Source organism: Haemaphysalis longicornis, unplaced genomic scaffold (genome assembly GCF_048455015.1).
Source record: "Haemaphysalis longicornis isolate Haplotype H1 unplaced genomic scaffold, Haemaphysalis longicornis Haplotype H1 scaffold_7, whole genome shotgun sequence".
Taxonomy (NCBI): Eukaryota; Metazoa; Arthropoda; class Arachnida; order Ixodida; family Ixodidae; genus Haemaphysalis; species Haemaphysalis longicornis.
Window position 1 is genome coordinate 87,078,772 of NW_027526422.1, and position 25,899 is coordinate 87,104,670.

At 44.1% G+C, this 25,899-nt stretch overlaps 1 protein-coding gene across 1 annotated transcript in view; it reads left to right on the forward strand.

Moving 5' to 3' along the window:
* Window positions 1-12,438: 12,438 nt before the first annotated feature.
* LOC144144568 (dermonecrotic toxin SpeSicTox-betaIB2a-like) overlaps window positions 12,439-25,899 on the forward strand; it is a 29,320-nt gene continuing 15,859 nt past the window's right edge. Inside the window, exons 1-4 of the mRNA XM_077676077.1 lie at window positions 12,439-12,569; window positions 17,013-17,124; window positions 19,787-20,005; window positions 23,859-23,978. Coding sequence (XP_077532203.1) covers window positions 17,044-17,124; window positions 19,787-20,005; window positions 23,859-23,978 — 420 coding nt within the window. The 5' untranslated portion in view covers window positions 12,439-12,569; window positions 17,013-17,043. The remainder of the gene's footprint in view (window positions 12,570-17,012; window positions 17,125-19,786; window positions 20,006-23,858; window positions 23,979-25,899) is intronic.

Sequence of the window (25,899 nt, forward strand, 5' to 3'; positions counted from 1 at the left end):
ACACGATTCGCACGAGGTCTGCAACGCCCCGGTAGCTCCGGGCTCGCACCTAACTCGGAGCGGAATATCGTACCATTTCCCATTCGGCTATGATCTCAGAACTCCACTCACAATTCTCACATATCCACTCAAGGGGATCGGTGAATCACGATAACTGCCCTGGTAAACTTACAGCCGGTTCGTTATTTTCCACTCAAAATGAAGTTTTTTGAACAACAACACCAGCATTTGACTGCCACATGGACGTACCAGCGCACAATCTCACTTGCACACTCTGGGGTATTGGCCAATGACGATGATAACAGCCATCAGAGTTTCGGGGCCGATTTGAGAGTCTTTTTGCGGGTCGTTCGGTCGCATCTTGAAAAAATCTGGGTTAAGCTCGGTCACACTAGGTTAGGTTAGGTTTATATTACTTTTGAGTTTATGTTAAAGGTAGGTTAGGTTGAGTTAATTTTTGCTTAACTTGCGTTACCTTTCGTTAAAGCAGCCTTCCATATAGGTGATGCTGCGGAACGACCTGCGCACAGTCTTCCCCGGCCAAATCACCGTTTGCCGCTGCACAATCACCGTGGAGAGACATTAACACCAGGGAAGTCATTCCTCTTCTGATGTCATCAGTGGTGCATGGCCCCAATATGAGGCACGCCACTCACATCAGAACGAAACACGGCTGCATGCCCCGGTGGTTTCATGTCGTCGGCCCTCCCAGTTACGGCCGGGGTTACGCACCTTCAGTAAATGTATGAGCCCACACTGCCCTTCCATTCCCGATCCCACACTCCCGTTTCTACAAGGGGTGATCCCAAGTTCTGCGTATCCAAGTGGCGCGGCCAGAGGTACGCTATGTTTCATTCGGGAAAGCGTCCCTGAACCGGACTCCGTCGCCTCAGTCATAAGTGGGAGCGTGGTGGTCGAGTGGCCAGCGAACGTTGCTACCTTGGTGATGACAAGATGCCGAAGACAAACTTAGATGGTGTACTGCATAGCGAAAGATGATCCAAAGCAATACAGGAACAATGGCCTTCCAAGCGAGGAGGGGAGGGATGCCTTTAATGGTGAAGAGAAATCAGCCTGGCAGCGCGCTTGGCGTGCTTACAGCGGGACTCGAGCACAGTTACAACGTGGATTTTCTGGTGCAAACCTCTGAGAGGTATAAAACCCACCCTATCCGCCGAGAGGGTTTTGTTGGGTTTTATACGCAGAAGCCGTAACGGCAGCGGGGCTTTCCTAGTGCTTCTGTGGACGCGGCCCCAAAATAGTGCAGGCACACAACGCTCTCTTCCCGGTTTGAGAGGACCGGTAGTAGCGGCGCTCGTTTTGTCTCAGAGAAGGGGGAGAGGAGATCTCGGCTGCAGCGCCCGCTTCGTCCGTGCACGAAAGCGTTTGTTTCGTGTTTTGCAACTGCCGCAGCTCGAGTCATCGCTGGCGGGTCCAGTATGAACCAGTTTTTTTTTAAGAAAGCGGGCTTTCCTCAAGGCGCAGTTGCGCAACACAAAGCTTGCAGCACGCGCGCAGAGGGTGGCGGTGGGCAGAATCGTAACTACCGTCATGGCTACCTGGTACCCACCATTTTCGGAGCATCAGCCACGCTATCCCACAGGGCAGCTTCTCCAGCTTTAAACAGTCTCATAGCTCTACAACACCTTTAAACGACCCCTCAAGCCCTCGATCCTCTCGGAAACGCTTTCGGTTGAGTTCCGCTACGTCCTCGACATACCACCGTCCAGTGCAACCCCCCCACAACGACTTTGGCGCTGCTAAGCTTGCGCACTACTGTTCTAAAGACGACCCGCTTTACCTTCAGCATGACAAGATACCACACGCCCTGTGCACGCTATCCCGCTGCACACAGTACTCTCCGCTCCATCCTGTAGGGCGTCAGCCTTTCTTGCTAACACCGACGCTTTCACATCTAGAATGGTAGCCGCAACTTTACCAGCAAGGCGGGTAACCGACGTCATCGTACACGTCCTCTGACCACGGTCCCACCATGCTACGCGAAGGTACCGGTGAACCCAAGGGTATCGCGGTGGAGACCTTACCTTTACGTTGGTTTACTGACACCGCGACCCAAGATCCTTAGTGATCCTTTTCCGCACCGTCGATCGATATTCACAGTGATCGTCAGCGTCACTACAAACGCGGCAGCACCGGTGCGCAGCCTGTGTGCCTCAATGGCACGTTTCATGGTAGGCACACCGGATCATTCATTGATGTGGCAAACATTGTTGCACCCACCAGCTGTCGACATGAAATTTCGTTTCCTCGCATACAATTGTCAGAATCATTATTTAGGGATTTTGCCCTAACACGCGAATAAAGAGGCGAGCGAAAAATTTTTAAATTACGCCCTTCGGGAAGTAGAAATCCGTTCAATTTTCACTCGTTTCCATAGAGCTGGCCATCTGCTGAGACTTTCTGCAACCACACGCCTCCCGTCGTGGCCTCCGCGATTTGCTGCCGGCGGCGCGCCGTTGCTCCGCCGGTAGCCGATCGCGGAGGCCACGCTCCCGTAGAACCCGGTGTTATTTATTAAAAAACTGTTACTGATAGGTATCATTCGCACATACTGAACAAATGACTCAACAAGTGTCGCATCCATTAGTGTCATTGCTATAGTGGTCCTCCCGGGCATCGTTGGGTACTACCGCTAGTCATACAATAAGTGCCTTCAAACCCGAAATACTTGCTTTAAATATTCGTTTCCCTAGACCTGTGTTGGATTGGGATACTTTGAAGAACCAACAATAACCCAAAAAATCTTTATCATAATTTCCAGCGAATTTAAGTGAAGGAAAATAGTCTGTACTGATTTTATGTGTGTAGTGTTTTGCTTTTCCGGTTACAAAACATGATTGATTGTTTTCATGGCGTTGCCTTGTGCTACTCGTTAATCTAACAATTGTACCCACCGCCTAAACACTCTCCGAAGGGTTCAAGAATAAATAAATAAATAAATAAATAAATACATAAATAAATAAATAAATAAATAAATAAATAAATAAATAAATAAATTGAACTCCCAAGAATGGCCACCATGTCGCCGTAGACGGCAGCACCAAATCCCTGGGAGGCGAAGAATAAAACAATTTCGGCAGCACTTTATCGTTAAATTGCATAAAAATCGATCCATTAACACTACAAACATAGGCTAGACTTTGCAGACATTTTTGTGCCATAAATAGATATGCTGAGAACTCACTTCAGTGTCATTCATGACGTAAAGTTGACAAGTAAATGTGACTGAGTGAAGAATTATCACTGAGAACAAAGTTGGGGCAAATGAAATAAAAATGACGGGCTAATTGTTTCTGTCTCACGGTGGCGTACCAAAGCAGCTAAAAGCACGCGCCATGCATTCGAGACGTCAATTTTAAACATGAATGAATGGTAAAATAGGCACGTTTAGGGTAGTGTCATCACTCGAAAGCTTGCAAACCGGAAATCCTGCCTCCACGTGGAGGCCCATCACTGTATGCGAAGAAAACCGGAAATGTTCTGTAGCGTTTAGCAACTCGTTGGCACGTGTACATAACGCACACGTGGCCGTATCGGTAGATTGGCCGAATATAGCCAGCTAGGTGGAATGTCGGTTACTGGAAGGCTAGTGCGCACATTACACACGTAGGCTTATCCCTGAATAGGGCGAATGCAGACAGATGGGTAAATTGGCACCCACATTCTCAAGCCGGTTCCACTCCTGCAGCACTATTACAGATACAGCAATATTGCTCCTAGTGAGCTAATACGTTCCCACTAAATAAGTAATAACAACGCTGTTGGAAAATGTTGGTATATCAGTAAGGCATAAAATCAGATTTATTAAAGCTAGGCTTCCTATGGTTCGGCGATGCCGTTTGACGTCGCGCCAGAACGCACAGTGCCAAGTTTGCGCAGTGGGTTTCCGTAACGATGATTGCAAGAAATGGAATGGATGACTTCATTATAGGAGGAGGCCAATAGGCCCTGTTGGGGGACATGGGAAAGAGGGTAGCGGAAGATGGTTCGTTCATATAAAGTCTTCACAACACTGTGACGGTTCACTTAGCACGTTACGCACATTGGAAGTTGTGGCGAGGACACTCTAATGCACGACCATGATCGGGGTGTGCAATAGGAGCCGTTCAGGAGCCACAAAGGGCGTTTTTTTTTTTTTTTTTTTTTGGGGGGGGGGGCATCTAGAGAGAGTGGCCATCTAGGGTGAACGATCCGCCATCGCAGTACTTTATAGAGACCTGTTTTGAGACCGAATTCTGTAATTTTTTGTAAAATTTGGGGGTTGTTTCTGACATGTTGGACATGGTATTCAGAAGTCGTCGGGCGTACTTGAGAACTGGACGGATTGCAAGAAAAAAAACGCTCCCGGTGGTAGGAATTACACCTGGTTACCTCGTATTTTGACACCAATATCTATACGATCGCGCCGTTCCGACATGGTCCCAGCAGATGGGATTGTGAACTGTGGCTGAGGTTGCATGAAAGAAAGCTTCGCGTTTTAACCGGTTTTCTCTTAAAAAGAGGGCTTTGACTTTTGTTAGGTGTAGTTACACTATCTAATAAAAACGGAGCAACTTCGAACCGATAGTTTCCACAAAGCTTTCTTACTTTACAATAAACCCAATTTTATCATGTCATGTCTTCTGGTCGTAGCAATTACTCAACCACTGTAATGCAGCGTACCTGTAACCTATAAGCTGTGACCGGTTGAAAGCTTAGCTATTATTGCAGCGAAACGGTGTTGCGCTTGGTTCTGACCAAACTTGCGTGCGTCGGTCGGGTCGAAGCGTACGCGCTGCCTCTAGATGTATATCTCAATCTATTAAATCTATCTTGGAAAATATCATACCGATATTCGCCTCTAACAGTACTTTATCCTTACGAATATTTCTTTTACTTGTGATGACGGGTTCGTGCGAACTGACGTTGTAAACGTTACAGAATTCCCGCCTACTGTTACTACATGGCTGCCTACTGAGGTGCTATGGTTACAAGAACAGCTGTAACTCGTTTCATCAAAACTATGCCGAAACAAATTATGTAAAATCATTTAAAATTATCTTGAAGGAAGTTATGTGCCGACCTCTTTATTCAATCAATGCAGCAAGTCTCTACGCATTCCTCAATGTAGTTACCCACATAAGCAGCTTTGCTGGTCATCCATCTTCGCACTAGTGGAAGAGCTCCAGCTCAGTGGCTAAGGCGTAGCGCTGCTGAGCACAAGGTCACGGGTTCGATTCCCGGCCTCAGCGGTCGCTTTTCTGATGAAGGCGAAAAGCAAAAACGCCCGTGTGTACGAGATTTCGGCGCACGTTAGAGATCCCCAGGTGGTCCAAATTAATCCGGAGCCCTCCACTACGGCGCCCCTCATCGCCTGCGTTGCGTCGGTGCGTTAAACCCAACAATCGAAGAGCTCCAAATTATGTTTCATTGAAGGCAGGCAATACTTTATCGCGGTTTGTTGCATTGAGGCCTACGTTCAGCTTACTAATGTCGTTTACCTGATATATTTGGGCTTTGTATTTTCTTGGGCTCGCTACAGATAAGACAGAAGGTGCGTGGCATTCATCGCTGTAACTTCAACGTAAAAGTGCCACCGGCGGGATTGATTGATTGATTGATTGATTGATTGATTGATTGATTGATTGATTGATTGATTGATTGATTGATTGATTGATTGATTGATTGATTGATTGATTGATTGATTGATTGATTGTGAGGTTTAAAGTGCCGACGCTACACAGGCGATGAGGCCAGCCATAGTGGAGGGATCCGAATTTATTTTGACCACCTGGGGATCTTTAACGTGCGCCGAAATTTCGAAAACACGGGATTTTTTGCTTTTCGCCTCCATCAGAAGAGCAGCCGGTGCGCCCGAGAATCCAACCCCCGTCCTTGGGCACAGCAGTACACCGCCATCGCCACTGAGCGACCGGGCAAGACGGATCGCAGCAGCGAATGGGGCGCTGTACTAAGGGCACCACCCTCTGAGAGCTAGTCTGTCTTTATAATAAAGTTTTCTACTACTACTACCACCGCAGCGGGTGCAACCGGCGGGAAGTATCACGCCGCTGTAATTAGCGAATAAATCTTGCTCGGTATTCGCTTGGTTTATTAAAGCGAAGCGTTCCATGCCTTACTGATGACGTCCATGACGGAGCAAAATGCACTGCAAGAAAGCCAACTTTACACAGTCGGTTTCCCAAAGGCTACAGTAATTATACACCACATAACGTAACAATGGGTGCCTTTGCACCCCTAACAGGCCTCTCGGAATATGCATCGATAGATTGGCAGTACACACAGGCAGCGGTTATGATGATGATGACGATAAAACATCCTCAAGCAGGATTGGAATTCTGCTTTGCTGGTGTGGAGTTGGAGGTTGGCTTTGGAGTTTGGCAGAGTTGAAGTGGACTTTGGTTTTGGACTTTTTAGATTTAGTTCAGATTTTTTACTTTGGGGGAGTGGATTTCGGGCTCCTCCTTTGAGTCAGGTTGCATGAGAGAGTTTCGCGTTTTAATCATCTTTCTCATAAGAAAGTGGCGTTCATTTTTTTTTTTTTTCACGAGCGGTTTACTCGATGTTTAACATCTTTATTAAGGCAAAAACCTTATAACTCTGATTCCGAAGTGACCTTCACTGACCCCGGTGTCAACACTAACTGTACAAAAATCCGAAGGGCAGATACGAAGCAAAGCACGCCAGCCGCGTATGAGGTGATTATATGGGTCATGCTAACATACTGCGACGGGGTACCGTAGGCTAAGAACTAGCCTTTTGTAGTAGGGAAACAATAAATATGGAAACACATTCAAATTTTGCGTTGCAGTGACGTAATATGGGCGGAGGGCCCGTACTAAAGGCATCATCATCATCATGATCATTACTACCACCACCTGCCTATCTACACCCGCTGCAGGGCAAAGGCGTCTCCCATAGATCCCCAATTATACCTGTCCTGTGCTAACGGCGACCAACTTATCCACGCAAACTTCTTGACCGCATCTGCCCATCTAACTATCTGCCGCCCCCTGCCACACTTGCGTATTCTAGAGATCCGGTCTGTTACCCTTGATGACCAACGGTTATCTTGCCTATTTTATCGGTGTAACATTACGGGAGAAGAAGAGAGCGGAGTGGTTCAGGGAACAAACGACTGTTAAAGACATATTAGTAGCAATTAAGAAGCCTAACATTGCCCCTAAGGAGGAAAGTGTATAACTGCTGCATCTTTCCGGTACTCACCTACGGGGGAGAACCTTCGAGGCTCACTAAACGGGTTCAACTTGAATTGAGGACGACTCAGCGACCAAAGGAATCATATTTAGTTTTAGTACCACGGCCGTGTTTTCTCATTGTATTTCCTCAAGCTTTATTTGCAGGTGTTCTCCAGTCTCACACAGGAAGAACATGCTGTCCACGAAACCCCAAATAGCTTAATTATTCCCAGTTTTCTTGCGTTTTCTCAGTCAAGCTTTCTACATACGCACACCATAAATGCTGCGAATTGTTTTGGCGAGATGACATCTCCCTGTATTACTCCCTTTCGGATCGGGAATTCACCGCTTTGCTAGCGGAAGTTTATCCCTCCCGTGCATTCCTTATGTATGTCTTCTAGAAGTCTTAGGTAGGTCTCTTCTATTCCCTGGTCTTTTGATGCTTTTAGCACGACTGCAGTGAGTACGAAATCAAACGCTTTCTCATGATGTATGAAAGCCGCGTGAAGGTGTTTAGTGTACTCTGCCGATTTTACAATCTCTTAATTGACGACATGGATGTGATTGATGATTCGTACCCATTCCTAATCCCAGCCTGCTCTGTCGGCAGTTGAAAATTCAGTCTGTCACGTCTGCGGTTAACTATAACATTGGTAAACATCTTGTAAACAGCTGATATTAGGCTGATGGGACTGTAATTCTTGATGATCTTGGTATCTCTCTCGCTATGAATTAGAATATTGTTAGCGTATTTCCAGGCTATGGCCACTTTTTGAGTGTCCAAGCATTCCGAAAATAGTACAGCAAGCTTTTCTAGTACAATATTTTCTCCCTCCTTCAAAACATCCGCGAATATGCCGTCTCCACCTGCAAATTTTTCTATTTTCATGCCTTTGAGAACCTTTCCTACTTCTTTTTTAGTTATTAATGGGGCATCTTAAGTTCAGCTTTTACACTCAGTAGTTTCCCCCGGTCTAACGTCACTGGCATACAATCTGGTGGAAAATCATTCTGCTAGATTTATTATCTCGTCAAAGTTGTGCGTAATGTTACTCCGCTCGTCTGTGAGTGCCTGCATCGTGCTTTTGCGGATGGCTAGCTTGTTCTTAGTTACTTTCAAGCTTCCCCCTATTTGCAGCGTTTCTAAGCTCACTACCATGTTATATGCACAAATTTCGTTTGTTTTGCTTCTGTGAATCAGTCTCGACAGCTCGGGTAATTCAGTATGATGTGCTGTACTTGACACTTTCTTGTTCTTAAGTTTGGTAATTAGTTACTTCGTTTTCTGAGGTAGTTTTCAAAGACGATAGTCTTTCTTGGGCTACTTATACGCAGAAATTTTGGTCTGTCCGTCGGTCTGTGACTCGATTCAGAAACCCAGCCAAAGTAAAACTGGAGCTGCGCAATAGTCTTGTATACCCACAGTCAAATGTAAACGTCCAAGTCCGGTGTCAATAATCATAGTTGTCAATATTGTTGAACAAGAATAAAACATTACGCAAATGTGAGGCCGAAACTAATACATAAGGAATATTTGAAGCGCGCCTTTATAAAAAATCCCGGATTTATTTTGCCATAACAAATGAGATACTTCATCCACTTCAGAAAAAAACATTCACTCCGTCTCCTGCTGTCACCAGCGCCACTGTTGCTTCTGGCGGCATTTTAAGAAATCAAACCGCAACAGTTGCGAAAGGTTCTACTAGATAGGTTCCCCGTTCCGCTTGAAACTCAAGTAAGGAAGGGCAACATGGTTCTATAAACGTTGATCTGCGGCGTTGATAAACGTTGATTCACGCGCGTCTCCGCCGTACGGCACCCGGCATCGAGGTACGGCATCGAGGCACCCTGCCTGGAGCAGTGGAACGCGGTAAATTTAAATGGACTTGAGCAAACCTGTAGGGTGTTATCCTGGGTGGAACGAGACGGGAGAGGAACACCGTAAGAGGTGAGCGGGAAAGACAAGGGACGCCTTTACTTGGCAGGTGAGCCAGTCGACTATCGTCTTTTTACTTTGTTCCCTACATGTTGCTTCTCCCACAGCTGTTGCTAATTCTGATTGCCGTTGTTATCTTGTCCTCTATCCTGTATCCATTGACCTTGTTCTGCTCACTTAAACGCGCAAAGTTGTTTTGAGCAGTTAGTTTAAACTCCTGCGGTCTGGCTCGGATTGACTCCATGCGGGGTTTCTTAGTTTTCACAAGTTTTCTTTTCCTCTTTCCAGATTCAGCCTTAGCTTGCATCTAACCGTCCTATGATCGCTGCTCTGAATCTTACTTAGCACCTCTACGTCTTGCACAATGCCTGGGTTGTCACATAAAATAAAGCCAATTTCATTTTTTGTTGTACCATCGGGACTTTTCATGTCCACTTCCCGTTCTCTCATTTGCAGAAGAATGTGTTCATCAACCTCAGGCTATTTGTCAGTGAATCCCACCAATGTATCTCCTTTAATGTTGCTATTGTCTATTCAAAAGCTTCCCACTGACCTTTCTCCAATTTGCTTCGTACCCACTTTTGCGTTCAATTCTATCATCACAGCAGTGAACTGTGTTGTTACTTAATTTATTGCTGATTCGACGTCCTCGTAGGGGCTGTCTACGTCTTCAACATCATATCCAGTGGTTGGCGCATAGGCGTGTACTATCTTTAAGTGCTGATTGTTTACCTTGATCACATCAGCCGCGACTCTTTCGCTAATGCTGAAAAACTACTCCACGTTCCCCGCTTTTTTTGTGGATTAAAAATCCTACCCCGTGTTCTTTCTTCTCTTGGGGTTCACTGTAGCACAGAATATGCCCTCTAGTCAGCTCCAGGAAGCCTTCCCCTATTCTTCTAACTTCGCTTAACCCTACATTATCCATTTAACGCCCGGGAGCTCCTTTAGCAGTACAGCTGAGCTTCTCTCGCATATAGGGGGCGTGCACTGAACGTTGCAGAGTCAAGTTCCAAAGACGGCCTGCACTGACCCTGAAATTCTTAGCACCCTCAGCTGTATCGCTGGTCTGACCGCCTCCGTGGTGAGGTGCTCTACAGCTGCTGGGGACTGAAGGCCGGGAGTTGAGTTGGTAAGTCATGGGAGGTGGCGCCCAACTACTACTGCACCACGGTGGTAGATCTTTCTCTGGTGAGGGAGTGTTGTTGGTGTCCCTGAGAGCCTTTCTAGAATGGTTGAACCTTTCTTGTGTAACCTCTTAGGTATCCGGGATGACGGTTACTTCTGGAGCAGGCGGCACTCCATACCTACATGGGTTGGGCTCAGACAGCCAGACGAAAAAGACAGAGAGAGCGAGAGCAGTTTCCCGCGGTCAATGTTTCCGCGCAAGCCTGCAGTGATACGGAGCCAGCGTTTTTCAGTTGTGCTTTTTATACGCGCGGTTCTGAAGGGATAAGCTGAGACGCTGGCTTGCGGATGATATATCTACTGACGTCTGGCCATTGGAAAAGTAAGCCACTGCTCTGCTCAATCGTATAGTTATGAAAAAATGGGTTGTTTGAAGCTGTTCTGGCCAAAAGGCCGCTGAAGGTGTCTTAGCGTCCTTCCTTCTCAAATAGTGCTAAAAGGGTCAGTCCTTCCTGACCCTTTTAGCACTATTATAAGTAGAAAAACTGTTTATCGTGTGCTCCGCCAACAACAGTGACCTTCGACGGGGCTGCGCACAAGTTAGGCAACCCTGTTCTCTTTAAGTCCGGAAACGCTGGGACCACGACGTGGGTGTAAAGACTCTATTTCCGTACGTTCTACTTAAAATTCGATAACGTATCTAGGTAGCCCGTGCTCGGGCGGTCACAGCAAGTGGTTCTGCTGTCTTCACTGATACAATATTTCTTCTGGAAAGACCGAAAAATGGTGCCGTCGTATAAACGTTTTGAAAATATGGCTCAGCAGTCTGTGTTGCAGTTGTCATATGGATGTTTGGTTCTTGCTTAAAGAGCCTTAAAGACAAAATACTATCCTGTTTTTTTTTCAGATATAGTATTTGTTAACTCCCGCAACTCCATTCCAGCCTCAACAAAACCTTTTTAACGGAACAAGTATCACAAACAAAAACGCACTTTGAAATTTTGCCCTACAGCACGACACCAGTGACGCAATAGAACAAACACTGATTTCACGCTTTCCGGCGTGTAATGTGCACGTTGCATAAAAACGTCACGATCAAGCACAGTTACAGGAAGCACTACAATCGCAGAGTCACGTTGCTTAGTCAGCGGCTACCAATGGCACCGACCAGATCCTGCAAAGACAAATGGACCCGGCCAAGAATTGTCTAATCAGTCACCACAGCATCACCTCTCTTCTGTAATATTTCAAATAATTTTTGAAGATAGTGCAACGTGAGGCCTACCGCGAAAACAGTTCCGGCGAAAAAGGGTCGGTTGTTCTTGTGGGAGGAAGGGGGCAGGCATATCACGTGATGAGAAAGCGGAACAGAAGATCCAGCGCGAATAGATGCGGGCTTTGCCAGGGTTCAGCTAACTTCAGCTAGTATGAAGTGCTCTGTGACGCGATGCTTTTGGTCGCAATTTTTGCCAGCGCAGGCACAATCGTGTTCCTGAGTGGCAGGACACGACATGCGGAAAAAAAACAGCGAATATGCAGTTTGTGTATTTGACGTTACAAAGCTTCTATAGTGTGAGTATTCTAAACACAAACATCTTCATAGGATATCTGTCAGCTACAAAAAAAAATGATTAATTTAAAGCTGCAATTCACATCCACTCACTGGAGCGCTCGCTAACATTCCACTTAAACGGGTCCTGCTCTATAATTCCGCATAACGACCGGACCCGTTCGGGCAAGCCAACAGGATTTAGGTGTAAGGACGTTATGAGACGCACAACGTTTTACGCGGAGAGAACTTGCAACTCCCTTTGGCGAATGCCGAGGAAATTGCCGCTATTGACCTTAGCTGCGAAAAGATGAATAACGACAAAGATTTGTGGACACATAATTGCGGTTCCTCTACTTTGCAGGGGTCGTTACCTCTCCGTAGCTGTGGGCAGGACGTCCGCACAGCAGATGCGTCGCTAAACCACTTCATCCGGCCAAAATGGTGCGCATACTTTAAACAATGCACGGGAAAATTATCGATTTATTTCGAACGCAAATCTCTACATTATACTATCTCATCTGTCCAACTGCCGGAAGCACAAAGGGAGTAAAACGAACATAAAAAAACTTTACCTTAAAAAAATTTAGCGCGTGGTGCATTGACGTAAGAATCCGGAGCACCACTTTTCTTCGGGTATATAACTAGCAGTCGTCATGCAGAAATCATAGTTCGTCGTGAGGAACGTCTCTTCCGGGTAGCAAATAATCCATCTTTCAAGCGAGTCTCTGAACAGGTATGTACGCCCCTTCAGTAGTGGTCTTCTGTGAATGCTTGGCCTATTTGGGGGCGGAGAAGGAAATTTTGAAAATTGTTTCGGTTGTGTAACTAGTATTTCAGTATTTACTCACACTATAGTTGTCTTCCGAAGGGGACATTTCAAGGGAAATTATTGCATTCGGGAGCGACGCAATGAGTACCGATCTCACATCGGTCGCCCAGAAAACGTCAACCGCACAGAGAAGATTATCCATGCATGATCCAAGGGCCAGTAGCATTTGAAACTAAAATAAATGAAAATGAAACTCTGTCGCACTGGGAAGGCTAGGGTGTTCTTTTAAAGGAGCTCTGAGGCACTGAGAGCGATATTATTGGTTTTAGCGAGGTTAAATAGTCCTTCACGACAGGAGTTATAGGTTCTTTTTAATGAAAGGCTTTTATACAACGAGACATTGTCTCCCCGAAATTATTTAGATTGTCTTGGTGGTAAATTTAGCAGCTTGATTAGGAGAAATCGGGAATACGTGTAAATCTATTCGAACCTGTCTAGATTCGGGATTTCGTCCTGGTCCCTGAGTCCTGCGATGATCAGCCAAGTGAACTTTAGGAACTGCGCACAGAAAGCTCAGTTCTATGATTAAATAATAAGCAAAAACGAAAGTAATGTTGTGTAACCTAAGTGAATGAAGAAACCATTTGGTAGTGCCAACCGAAACCAGTAGAAACCATAAATCAGTACGGTCATGGGTGCAGTCAGCGAACAGTTTAAACTGACAGAAATCAGGCTATGTCGCTCAATGAAAAAAATGGCCCATAATCGATTCATACAATGACGAGGTAAAGAGTAAGAACACGGAAGCTAACTAAACACCTTGGTATGAACCCTTGGTCAGCCAACACACATGAAAAACGTGATGGGCGGAATAGGCCAAAATGGCCACGAATGAGCATCGTTGACTAGGGCGAAATTTCCGGTGGAAGACTTCAAATCTCGAATTGAGATAAAGAGCTATGTCTAAGAAGAAAATGCGATAAGGAAAACTGACAACAATCTGCATGTTTGACTGACGCAATAACTGTCGAAGTGGGGTACAATACGTAGGTGTGGGCATATATAGAGAGAAAATGTGCAATAATTCATGCACAAGGAATAGCTTTGATTACCGGGGAATAGGAGTGGCTGGAAGCTTTCACGGTAGGCTTTAAGGCTTGATCTTTCCACTAAACCTCGACCCTACTAATACTTCTAAAATACCAGCATATAATATTAAATGATGACGGGATAAAAAATCCGGAAATGCTCTTCTTCACCGCTAATTTTTGTTAGCGAAGATCCTCTGCGTGGTTAACTGTGAAGATGTCAGTTGCCAGGCTATGAAGATGGCAATACGTAAATTCAGACCGTAGATATAAGCGAATTCTTGGTTCTAGCTACGAAAACATTGGGCTGCATAATAACAGCCAACGTTGTAGCAAATTGAACCCTTGGTCTTGTGTCCGTAGGCCTAAGTACCCCTTAATCCTACCCCTGAGACGTCGCAGCAGCAAGCTTAAAGCGGCATTGTAACATACCTGCTTCACGCAATGATGGACACCAAATATATTGAGAACAATGTTTCGCTACAAATGGTACTCAAGGCATTTAGATCCTTCAGGTTCTTATTAGAGTTCAGGACACTTTAAACCTTTTTATGGCCTGGATGCGAGAAAATCAGTTGGCCCTGACAGCATATTCAACGGCATATCATAAACCACCATTAAGTGGCACAGTCCTTTCGTAATGAAATTAGCAAAAGTAAGTCTTTTCCTGTCTCGAAAATCTTTTACCAAATCTTTAACCCTTTCAGAGTAAAAGCATTCATTCGAATTTTTCTAATATGGCAGTTGCGAACGCAATAACATTTCCTAAATTCAAAGAAATTTTATCCACCTTTTATTATGAATACAAAAGCGTTTCGGTATGGTAATTCAATTTAGAAAATACGGTCGTCTTACTAAAATACTGGAAACCAAACCAACGCAACATTACTGATCGTTTCTAGGCTTTCGACTCAGTCAGTCGATCACGATTGCTGAATAAGCATAATACATTTTAAAATGTTATTAATCAGTTCATTGAATTCCTGACTTCGGCTCGCTTTGATGACAACAGGGCACTGTGAATGTTTGTGTTACCTCTGCTAGACATTCTGCTCTTAACGTAATGGCACAACACCCACAGGGACCAGAACAACGACCAGCGCTGTTTATGTTTTACCTGCATGGATTGCCAAATGATATCAGCGCTAATATCTGTTTGTAAATCGACCACCGTACCTTGAAACGTGCAATAAATGCTCGCCAATCCACCCCCTTCCGGGCTAGCTCTTTGCTTACTTCTGCGACTGCATTACCGCCTGTTGTATGAGAGTAAATATTAAAGATACGCCTGTTATGTAATTCACTTACAGCTCATCGCCTTCGCGTTTTAATTATTCGTAAAATAATTCGCCATCGCTCAGAGGATAGCATTTTCGTGCTCTCATCACTCACAATTTGTCACGAGCTAAACAGCGATTTATTTTAGGCTAAAAAACCAAAAACCTTAGGTTACATGGAAGTTGTAGTACAGAACCCTTCCGAAAAAAACCTATTACTACTGTATAAAAACTTGAACCTCATATTCTTGAATATGCTAGCCCTTGTGCAACCCATAAAAGATTTAGCAAATTTAGGGACCTAATTCTGTACAAAAAGGCTAATAAAATATTCTGTGGACGGACGTGTTGAACACCTTGAGGCCTAAATCGGTTCAGAATAAGGCTTTGAAGTTTTTCTGTTGTCGCATGACTATTACTTTTCCCACCGATCTCCCAAACCTTTATTTAATTTTTAATTGCGTTCTGCACGCCGACGGGAAGAGTAGTAAAGCTCTTTACTTTATTGTTATGTCAAGTTGCCGAGCTTGTGTACAAAATTACATTGCTTTTTCTTTAAGAAACATCACCCTTTTTACGCTCCAAGTACGGGTTCCAAATACAGCTTTTTTACCGCATTCAGTTGAATGCTGGAATTCGCAACCTAGTTACGTTCACTAATTTCTAACCGACGATTGAAACCCATGGGCGCACTCTAAAAAAAATTCAGTTCATTTCTTTATTTTCTAACTGTTCATGTATTGGAGAAGGTATGTAAAAAACTACTGGTGACATTGACCTCCTCTTCTTCTTTCCGGGTTTACTGCCACGTTTGTTACAATCTTTAGCACGCATTCGCTTCTCCGCTTTTGTATGTATTTTGAAGTCCAGGTTGTTGGGATTACTTGATACTCTGTGTTCAAATTTCCCGATGCTGCAAGGCCATTTCAACCAACAAATGAAAGTAAAACAGCAAAACTTAAAAGAACATTTTGTTGGGAAGCCAACGTGGTGCCTGCGGAGAGGCATCGGAATTCTAGAAAACTTCCTGTCAAAAATATTTTGTACATTGTGGCAAAATTGGATCAGCATGCATTACTCAATAATTATCTCTTCTTCCCGCATTTCAAATCAAATCGTTGCGCGAAGGAAAATATAAAAATACACTGGAAATGGGAACTCAAAGAAAAAATTTACACCATCTTCCCGCGAGGGGAACCATGGGGTAGATGCAACAAATCGGGGGTTGCCGTTGCGTTTCCGTTATGTTAGCGATGTTAGCTCGTGGATTGCTCTCGCTGTGTATCCTATTTACGCAGCATGTTCACCCCCGATGCGTCGCATCTACCCCATGGTTCCCCTCGCGGGAAGATGGTGTAAATTTTTAACCGAGCGCAAGCTGCGCGCTAACGCACAGCTGGCACGGCGACGGGAGCGAGCGCAGCCGAGCGCAAGCTGCGCGCTGACCCCGCTGACGCACAGATGGCGCTGCGGTGAGAGCGGCGGAGCGCGCAGCTGCCGCGGCGAGGAGGATGGGGGAGGGATGCGGACTACGCCGGGACAACGACGTGGGACAAGGCGAGTTAAAGAGATGCGTTGCATCTAAAATGAACCCTTGGGACGCCCCGGGAGGGCTTCATCAAGTTGCCCATACTGTGCCGAAGTCTTCTTGGGGCAACATTTAGATAACACCTAACATTTTTATTTTCGTTAAGAATCACAAGGGTCACTGAAGGAATCCTGACAGACGGGACGGGGTACTGGACTTGGGCAAATAGTTAGCTCATAGGTTATCGCACTGAAATATAACTCACGCGTGACCTTTTCAGCGACCCCGAGGAAGGTGAATTGTATTCAACCTATGAGAAAAAAGCTACGACCCTTTCAGGCGACGTGTTTTCTTTTTCAATATACACAAAAGAATTGTGTTGTGGCAACGCTGTAACCTTTTCTGCCATAGGTATGCTTTGTCTTCAAACTTGCCGCTGTTTCTTATCGTGTCGTATCTTCGACCATACAGTGCATCGCAGCCCTTTTAAAGTGAACCCACTTCTCTCTTTTAGTACTTCCTCAGTGTGTAAGCTTTTCGGAGCGATGGTTGCCTTATCAATGGGCGGAAAGCGCCTTTGGAAAACCTTGGCCTGTCTGACACTACTGCAAATGGCACTTTTAACGGTAAGATTTTTGTACTGTTTCCTAGTTCACTGTCGCTCACAGAGGATGCTAAAACTCCTAACTTACCGATCTTGTTCACGGCATCTCCATAAAGTACAAAAAGCAGACGTAATGTGATATAATGCACACCTAAATGTTCTTTTGTAATTGTAACGCCGTGAATATTCATCATCAATATCACTCCCTTAAAACTGAATGTGGCTTTCGTGATGATCTTGTTTTCCGGAGGAAATGTTACTTTAGCTTCAGAGGCCTTTGAATACCATAGTCATTCTCGGGCTACTTAAACACGCAAATTTTGGTCTGTCAATCTGTCTGTCTGTCTGTCTGTCTGTCTGTCTGTCTGTCTGTCTGTCTGTCCCTCTATTCAGCAATTTGGCCAAACTTAAATGAATTTTTGAACGAGAAGTTTGTTAAGGCAAAACCTTTCCGAACAACTAAGTCTTGACACATAATTCATACATGTCAGCATTGATGTGCAAAAAAATATATTAGAAATATTTCAGGGAAACATCAATGCACGACCGGTGCTCGCAGTATTCTTTCGATTGAAAATAAATGTATGCTTCATATTTGCCATAGCAAATAAAAATACAAGTTGAAAGCAAAAGTTTGGCCCAAAGGTACGAAAAGAGCTCGCGCGACACTGGACCTCGAGGCAGTGATTTAAGTTCAACAGTAACAACAGGTTCCAGTAGATGGAACAAGCAGTAGAACACGGGAAAATTGAGTTGGTTTTAGGAGACCTCCTCCGCGTTTATCGTGGGAAGAACAAAAGGGAAGGAAAGAGCATGAGAGATGGGCGTAGGAGAGAATAAAGGCAATCACATGGCAGAGGCTTCCGAATACTGTCGTCTGTTGACATTTGCAGCGAAGTGAGCTGATACGCGGCCATTTTTTACAGTATTTTAGCTGCAAGCTTTTCAGCTTTATACTTTGCTATGTATCGCACGTTTACGTGTCCAAAATTACACTCTGATTCTAAACAAATCGAGCACGCAACAGTTATCAGAATTTACAGTTTACTTACATGAAAGGGGTCCAGTGCGAGCTGTCTAAGGTGGGGTGAAAGGGGGAGGGTTCAGCGGATATGCAGGTACCTAACAACTACACATGGTCCCTAACTTTCGAGCAGCCCTACCAGCCCCACTCGGGATACCGAGAACCGGCCCTGTCATTTGCATTCAATAAGCTGAGCCTTTGCATAATACACTATATTACAAAGGAAGTTCTTCTATTTTATGTCGCCCACTGCTTCTATAAAAGATTGCAGCGACAAAAACAAGTTTCGGTTACAAAGCAGAAGATTCCGCATGCGAAGCCCGCGAGTTTTGTTTCCAAAGACACGTGTACTTACGTTTTTGCTGCGACTCTACCTGCCTTCAGTGACTGGTTGACGGAGTGATAGAAACAAATGTGCGGTTACATGACTGGCGACACTGTTAACTTTGGACGCATGCTTATAAATAGATATTTGTAAACTATAAAACGTGTCTGTATAGTTTGCGAAACTTGCTGTATACCAAATGTTCCCCCCACTATTTCTTCTTTATGTTCCGGTAATGTTACAGATGTGTTTGCTAACTCCTATCGTTTTTCTCCGGTGGCGTCTTGTACCACTGTAAGCTGCTGGACTGCACATAAACTGCCGACGTGGCGTCAGGTAGTCACCGTATATACGCTGTCCTTAATTCAATTTGGTCGAGCTAAAAGCGCTGGTGTATTCGGCCTTAAAGGATCAGTAGCAGCACAACCAGCAATAATAAAACTCATTATTGAGCCTAGCACAATTGGCTTTAAATTGTGTTAATAGAACTGCAAAAGAAAATTCACAATATGTCGGCTTGTCAACTGCTAGCATTATTATAAGTCGATGTCTTGTACATGTTGAGTTTGCTGCATAACCCGTCGGAGTGGCATCATGATCTCGCTGAGTGTACGGTGTTCTGCTCAAGTTACTGTAGTAAACATGCCTCAGTCGGCCTGCAGGTGTTCATTGCAGCACAAGTAGCCAAAATGAGCCTGAAAAAATGAATGGGGCAATTCAAACAAAGTTCTGTTAAAAGAAATGTGAAATGAAACAGCGATGTAACTCACCTTACCTTGGCGGCACCAGGATTAATGTTAATCACTGCGAGTCAACGTACCATTAAAACGCGCATCCTAACACTTATGCAGGATTACGTTCATGCCGCATAAACAACGTATGCCTAGCTAGTAATATATTTTCGAGTTTCGAGCTTTAGTAGGCAAACTTGTTTGTTGCACAAACATTTGCGGCTGCAGGAGCTGAGCCAAAATCATCCACATGCTCTGTCGCTGCGTTTTCAGTCTTATCTTGTTGATTGTAACCATTGCATTGTTTCTTAATTGTGCTTGCAACTCCAGTATTATGTAGGCTTCATGGGCAAGCCAGCACCCTTTAGTCGGTCTCTACTTTCACTATATATCAGCAACCATGATGTATGGGTTTCTAGTATGTAAGGGCTATACACCAAGACTGGGTGTGTCATTCCGTAAGCGATATAAAGCTGCTTCAAAATGATCAAGACTTCGTGCTTGCTGCGTTGCCAGAAACGAGAAATGTAATTAAATATGACAAAAATAAATGTTGATTGTTTTTATTATTCAATAAAACCATTCCATGCTAACTGTATTCCAGGACGCAAACTTCGACAAACCGAAGGAAGCGGATAAAAAAAGCGAAGCAAAAAAGGAAAAAGAATATGCAAGTACATTTGGCGCCCCCAAGAAGGACTATAAAAGCACCAGCGGGAAGTTCGGCAGCGGCAAACAGGACTATAAAGGCACCAGCGGGAAGTTCGGCAGCGGCAAACAGGACTATAAAGGCACCAGCGGGAAGTTAGGCAGCGGCAAACAGGTAACAGATTTGATTCTCCCTACGACATTCATAACTGGACACTTCAAACGGTGTGGTTGAATGTCAAAACGTTCTGCATAACTGGCATTACTGAATAGGAACTCAGTGCGCATTAAAAAACGGCCAACGCCGGTTTATGCAACATAGCGGGAAAAATATAAGAAAAAGAAGTTGCAGAGATTTGCGTCTATGTCCTGTAAAAGTATACATGCAACCATATGGCACAATGACACAAAATTGCACTACCTGGTACTAAGGTGAACAAAAAGCAAGTTCTGCACACAGGGACAGAAAATCTACGCCGGTGAGCCTTAACTTGCTTGTTCAGTAATCATGGCCTCTACACTAGAACAAAAAAGGATGACCACTAAGGTTGGAGAGCTACTTTCCAACGACAACAAACTTTTGCCTTTCTATAATATGACGATGAATCTCAAAAAAGCCAGCATTTTGGCACGCCAATATGATTTCAGAAAAAAGCGAAGTTTCTATATTGCTGTATGTTACTCGTCGCTTTTTAGTTTTCGTTTTTTAAGCCTACTGGGTACTAGTTTTGTCTCCGAATGAACTTCTTTCGGGCGTCCAAAAATTTATGAGCTCCGAATAGTCGCTGTTGAACGTCTGCCATACCTGTGTCGATGAATTCGCAGAAATGACCATGCACTGAACGTTCAATTCAGGCATTAACTTGACATTCATTGGAGGTATATTGTTGCTTTGGATACATATCGATTGTGTGTAAAGGCAGATGTTCGGGACTTCTTTTAACAGCCATCCTGCCTTGGTGTACACGCACGAGCTGTGCACAAATCCTCGGGGTTAGCAATATATTGTATCTGCCCGCGCAAACTTTCTTTAACGGACGCTGAATTGAGTTCGCCGAAGCCTTATTTGTAGCTTTATTGTGCAGTTTAGGCAATAAAATCCGTCCTTTTGCTGTTTAGCGCATTCCGGGGGTTTATGTTATCTGTAACAACTATGATTCCGTCACAGTGGTTTTTAATGTGCTTCATTTTTATCTCAGCCTTATAAATGTACGCCCAACATCGACTTTTTGTTGTTACCGAGCGTGCTTGGCTTCCCAAACGTACTAGTAACCTGTTAAATCTAGCCGTGCAAAGTTAACGATTTGTCATCATAGCCAACGTCGCCGACAGGCGGCAAGGATGTGTTGGAGGAGCAATGCGGAGAAGACATTTCAGATGCCTCAACAGATGTGTAAAGCAGCAAAAGTGCTGCAGACCTCAAACGGAAGTTAAAATGGCAATTAGCTTTACGCTACGCGATTAAAATTTTCCCTTCACATCTTGTAAAAATTGTAAACGTCATAGACCTTCGTATATACCTAGTTCTACGACGTAAAACAGACTACCCTGCTTGCAGGAAGCCGATAATATTGTAGGATAGGCATATATTATAGCCTTTGACTACCGCAAGGAAATTGGACAAGAAACATGGAAAAAGAGAATCCATTAAAAAGTAAGTCGCGACCACTTGCTGCCGCTTCAAGAGTAAACGCGTCTAGCAGGCAGCGAATATAATAGGCGCAAACGCATCTCGTTCCCTCTAAGCCATGCTCTTCTGAACGAGTCAACGTAATTTTCAGTGGGTCTGCAGCCATATGCAAGCAACTCCACGCACTTTATATTTCACTTACAATGACGTTTCCATTTGCCCTTATCTTAGACCAGTCTCGCCAATTTACAACGCTTCTTGCACGAGGTACGGCGTGTGCAACTCGCATTACAGTTTGTTGGGGTCTTGGTGTAGGGATCTTGGTTACCCAGTTTATTGTACCACTCACCCGTTTTCAGGACACTGTGCAAGACAGCACTCTTTCTGAAAAGACTGCATGAAAACAACCTCTTGTCCGGGGTTAATTATTTCGCAAGGATATCTTTCAGCCGCTAAACGTTTTATAAATTCAAAAATAAAATCACTTTAAGGGCAGAATGACACTGCGGGGAACGAGGCGTTTTCCGGGTTTTTCCTGGACTAACACAGCTCACACTATAAAAATCTCAGGGTTTTTTTTTCTGTTTAAATGCACCTGGAAATATCAAGTCAACAATTGCATATCATTTCTTCTTCGGCTCCACACCCAGCATGCATGACGCCACTGACACGTGCAGGATTACGGGAAACTGGGGTTCGGGCCTTTCCCACAAATATCGAGCGTAGCATGCAATAAGTGAAAACAGTGGAAAAGCAACACCAACAATCAAAGAAGCGATCAATAAGAGTAAATGCAACAACTTCCCAATTCTATGGATGCATTGTACAGGGCCTTGCAATTGTTTTTTAGGTTGTTTTTGTGTTTGTTTCCCCGGAATTAAAACTTTGTTCAGGTCGGCGTGAATTGAGTGCGAGGGCGCGAAAGTATAAAAGCATGGTAAATGGCTTGCGCTACAAAACTATTTATTCATAGTAGTTATTTCGTGCTAAGCGTATTTAGAAGGGATCATTGCATCACCTGCATCTCAGAAGGTTTTGGAAAGCCGCGGCTCTCTACGCCAGTGCACAGAGACGATTGACTCAAAATTAATATTCCCGGTATCCTGCCCGAAAATCTAGCAGGCTTGAGGAGCACGTACTCGGTTTCTCTTTTCTTGTTCGAAGTATGGCCGGTATTCAGTGGCGTAGAATGCATGCAGGCAACCATGCGAGTGCGCCGCCATATCTGTGGCCAAGCGTCTGTTGCTAGGCGACGTTGTGCGCACGGCCCCCAGATCAGGCACCCCTCTTCTCCTCCATGTAACCGTGTGAGTGCGCCGTCACTCGTTACGTCGGGTTCCGCGGGATGGTGGTACTTGCCCATGTCCGTGGTGCATCGGCCATGTCTGTGGCCGTTTCCAGTGTTGCCAAGCGAAGCAATTGACCGCTAAACTTTTCAACGAATACCATCTATACAGCTTTAGGGGTATCTCTATTAATTATGTGCTTTGAAAAAACATTCACACTAAAAGCTGTAATTGGCGCAAACCCTCCTTGCGTAACTGAAACGAACAACTTTATCAAAATCATACCTTGAAATAAATTTGAAGCGGAACTGGCTTGGTACATATCAAACCTGTTCCGATTACTCTTGATTCCAGTAATGTTGTGTTCGACATGTCTCTCTGTTCACGGCTAGCGTGGTTATGATTCCATGTGTTGTACTATTTGCACGAGTTCTTGCTGAGCAGCACACTCTGCAGAAGTGACGTTATGTTTATCCATGCTTCCGGGGTTACAACAGCTAGATTACGTGATATTAAGATTTGGTAGCCACACCTGTCATTTGCCGAAATCGCCGAGCTCGCGCAATTCATTCGAAAATGATTTCAATACACCTAAAACATAACTTGCTTGATTTACTTACCTATTGAATGTGGCAAAATTAAATTCACAGTTAACAATCCGTGATACTAAGTTGTGCATGTAACATTAAAATGCTACTTCTAGAATAAACCCTTAAATCCTCGCAGCCTGTTCAATAAATATTTTCCGGTTTTCTTATAACTTCTTTTTCTGACAGCAGCATTTATTTCTCGATATCTTGGTTCTAAATCTCTCGTATGCATTTCCACTGTTTTTAATGTTCTCTTATGTTATGTTGTTTGATTTCAAAAGTAGATGGGGACCTCTATTGTCGTTATATTTTGTCCTGACACAAACCATCGTAATTAGTTATTTGCAGCATTTAAAAATGGTTGCTGAGTTCATGTAGCTATGATGTAGAATAGCGAGACAGTGACGTTGGCTTTCTTCAATTTCGGGGTCGTGCTTATAATTAAAACTTTAGCTTTATCTAAAATATAATTTGGCTTGACTAGGAACCATGTAAAACCGTTATAACTTGATTATATTTTAGGAGGAATATATCATGCTACCAAACTATGGCACATCTACTGGACACTTGGAATGGATATTAGCACCCGCATGGGCCATCCCGAAGGAAAACATCTACGGAAAGGTGGAAACTGCCACAAAGGTAACATATTTAAATTGCCGCACGACATGCATGACGGAACATTTTAGTGAACTTTATTAGCTATTATCACATTGGGTTCATATACTTTGCTTCTCACTCCGCGCACTGTACATAATATAGAAATGACAACTGCTGATTTTTGCCACATAACAAAATGATCACGAAGAGGCATTGTACGTGGTTAGTTCTGTATTAAGTTGTAAAGTTAAAGCAGTAACGTTGTAACGTTGAGGCAGCCAGTTTTCAGCAAAAGCAAAGACGTAAAGCAATTTTTTATACACAAAAAACCATGCATATCAGCGTGCTGACAAACAAAACCTGCTTTAAAAGAGAAGCGAAGCACGTATTTTTCTGTGTATTTCAGAAATACTTCTAACTCTAGTTCGAAATACGCCATTTATTTATTCTTTCAACGAACTGGCTTTTTCGCTTGTTCGGAAAAGAATCCACTCCGGATATTCGTTGTTAGATGTCCTTCATCTATCTGAGAATGTAGGTGCAGACATTGACATATGGGGGATGTTCAGTTTTGGTAGTGTCTTGACATTCAATGAACTTCAACGGTTGAATAGTATGCATTCCCTTTGTAGTCTACTGTATATGTTTCAGCATTTTTCATCAAGCGTCCTGTGTGTGTAGTCTCGGCACATCTCCTTCGGGGTCAGCTAGATGCTGTCTTTGCCCCGTCATACGTTCTAAAAAGTACTCGATGCGCAAAACAAGGCACATTGTACGCATTATTTCAGTTTTTATATTTCTTGCGCCCTAAAAGACCAATAAATACAGCATTGGAAAGGTTAGAACCTTCGAGTGGATTTGAAATTGGTAGCCACTCTCCCCTGTGAACATTGATGGCAAGCGAAGCTTTATAAAATACACATCACACACATGGTTAGAGAAGGCACGGGCGTTTATTTTTCAATTCATTTTGAAGTGGTAGTGACCAGACTTTGTGGTGAAAACTGAAACTTGCAAGGACGAGATTGTTATCTCGGCGTAAAAACACGCGGATATCCGTTTCCCTCCCATATAAATCTGTGTACTTACAGTACGCAAGAATTCTGCAACTTTTGTGACCTTACTGTGAACAATCCGAACATGAAACGTTTGCCATAATGATATAGTCGTCTCCGCGGTCAATTGTCTGAAAGATTAGACAAAACAATACCAATGTATTGCTGGTTCTTAAGCCCTATGGATCTCACCAATGTCCTTGCCATTTAAAAGCAAGGATCGAAATCCTTCTGCAATGAGTCTTCGCTGGTAACAGCTGTAAGATTCGCATTGTGTTCGGTTGCATTTGAAGGCCTCAGATGCAGGGAAAATTCCTTATGGATTATATATTTTAGCGCAGATACACTGTCACTCTGCGCACGCACATCAAACACGGAGAAATCGAAAGAGGAAAAGATGGTTGGTTTATTTAAAGCGTTGAGACCTACATGAGGGATAATGGAAGGCATCTGAATCCCTATCCTGAAGGCTAGTTGAGATGCATGCAAAAGAAGCAGGGGAGTACAAATAAATGTACATACACACTTCTAAATGAAAAAAAGCAAGCAGCGTTCCTAAAAACTGAGTATAAGACAGCATAACTAGAATCGACAAGAATACATATACATACATCGACATATACGCGTACAAATATATGCATATCTAGGCATACATGTATACATAGATAGAACACGAGGTCGCGAGTTCGACTCCAGGCCAGTGCAGCCGCTTTTCTGATGGAGGCGAAAAGCAAAAAAAAACGCCCGTGTGTGCGAGATTTCGGCGCACGTTAAAGATCCCCAGGTGGTCAAAATTAAACAGGAGCCCTCCACTACGACGCGCCTCATCGCCTGCGTTGCGTCGGCGCGTTAAGCCCTACAGTCAATCAATTATACATATATTCATACCTATATTCACACACTCATTC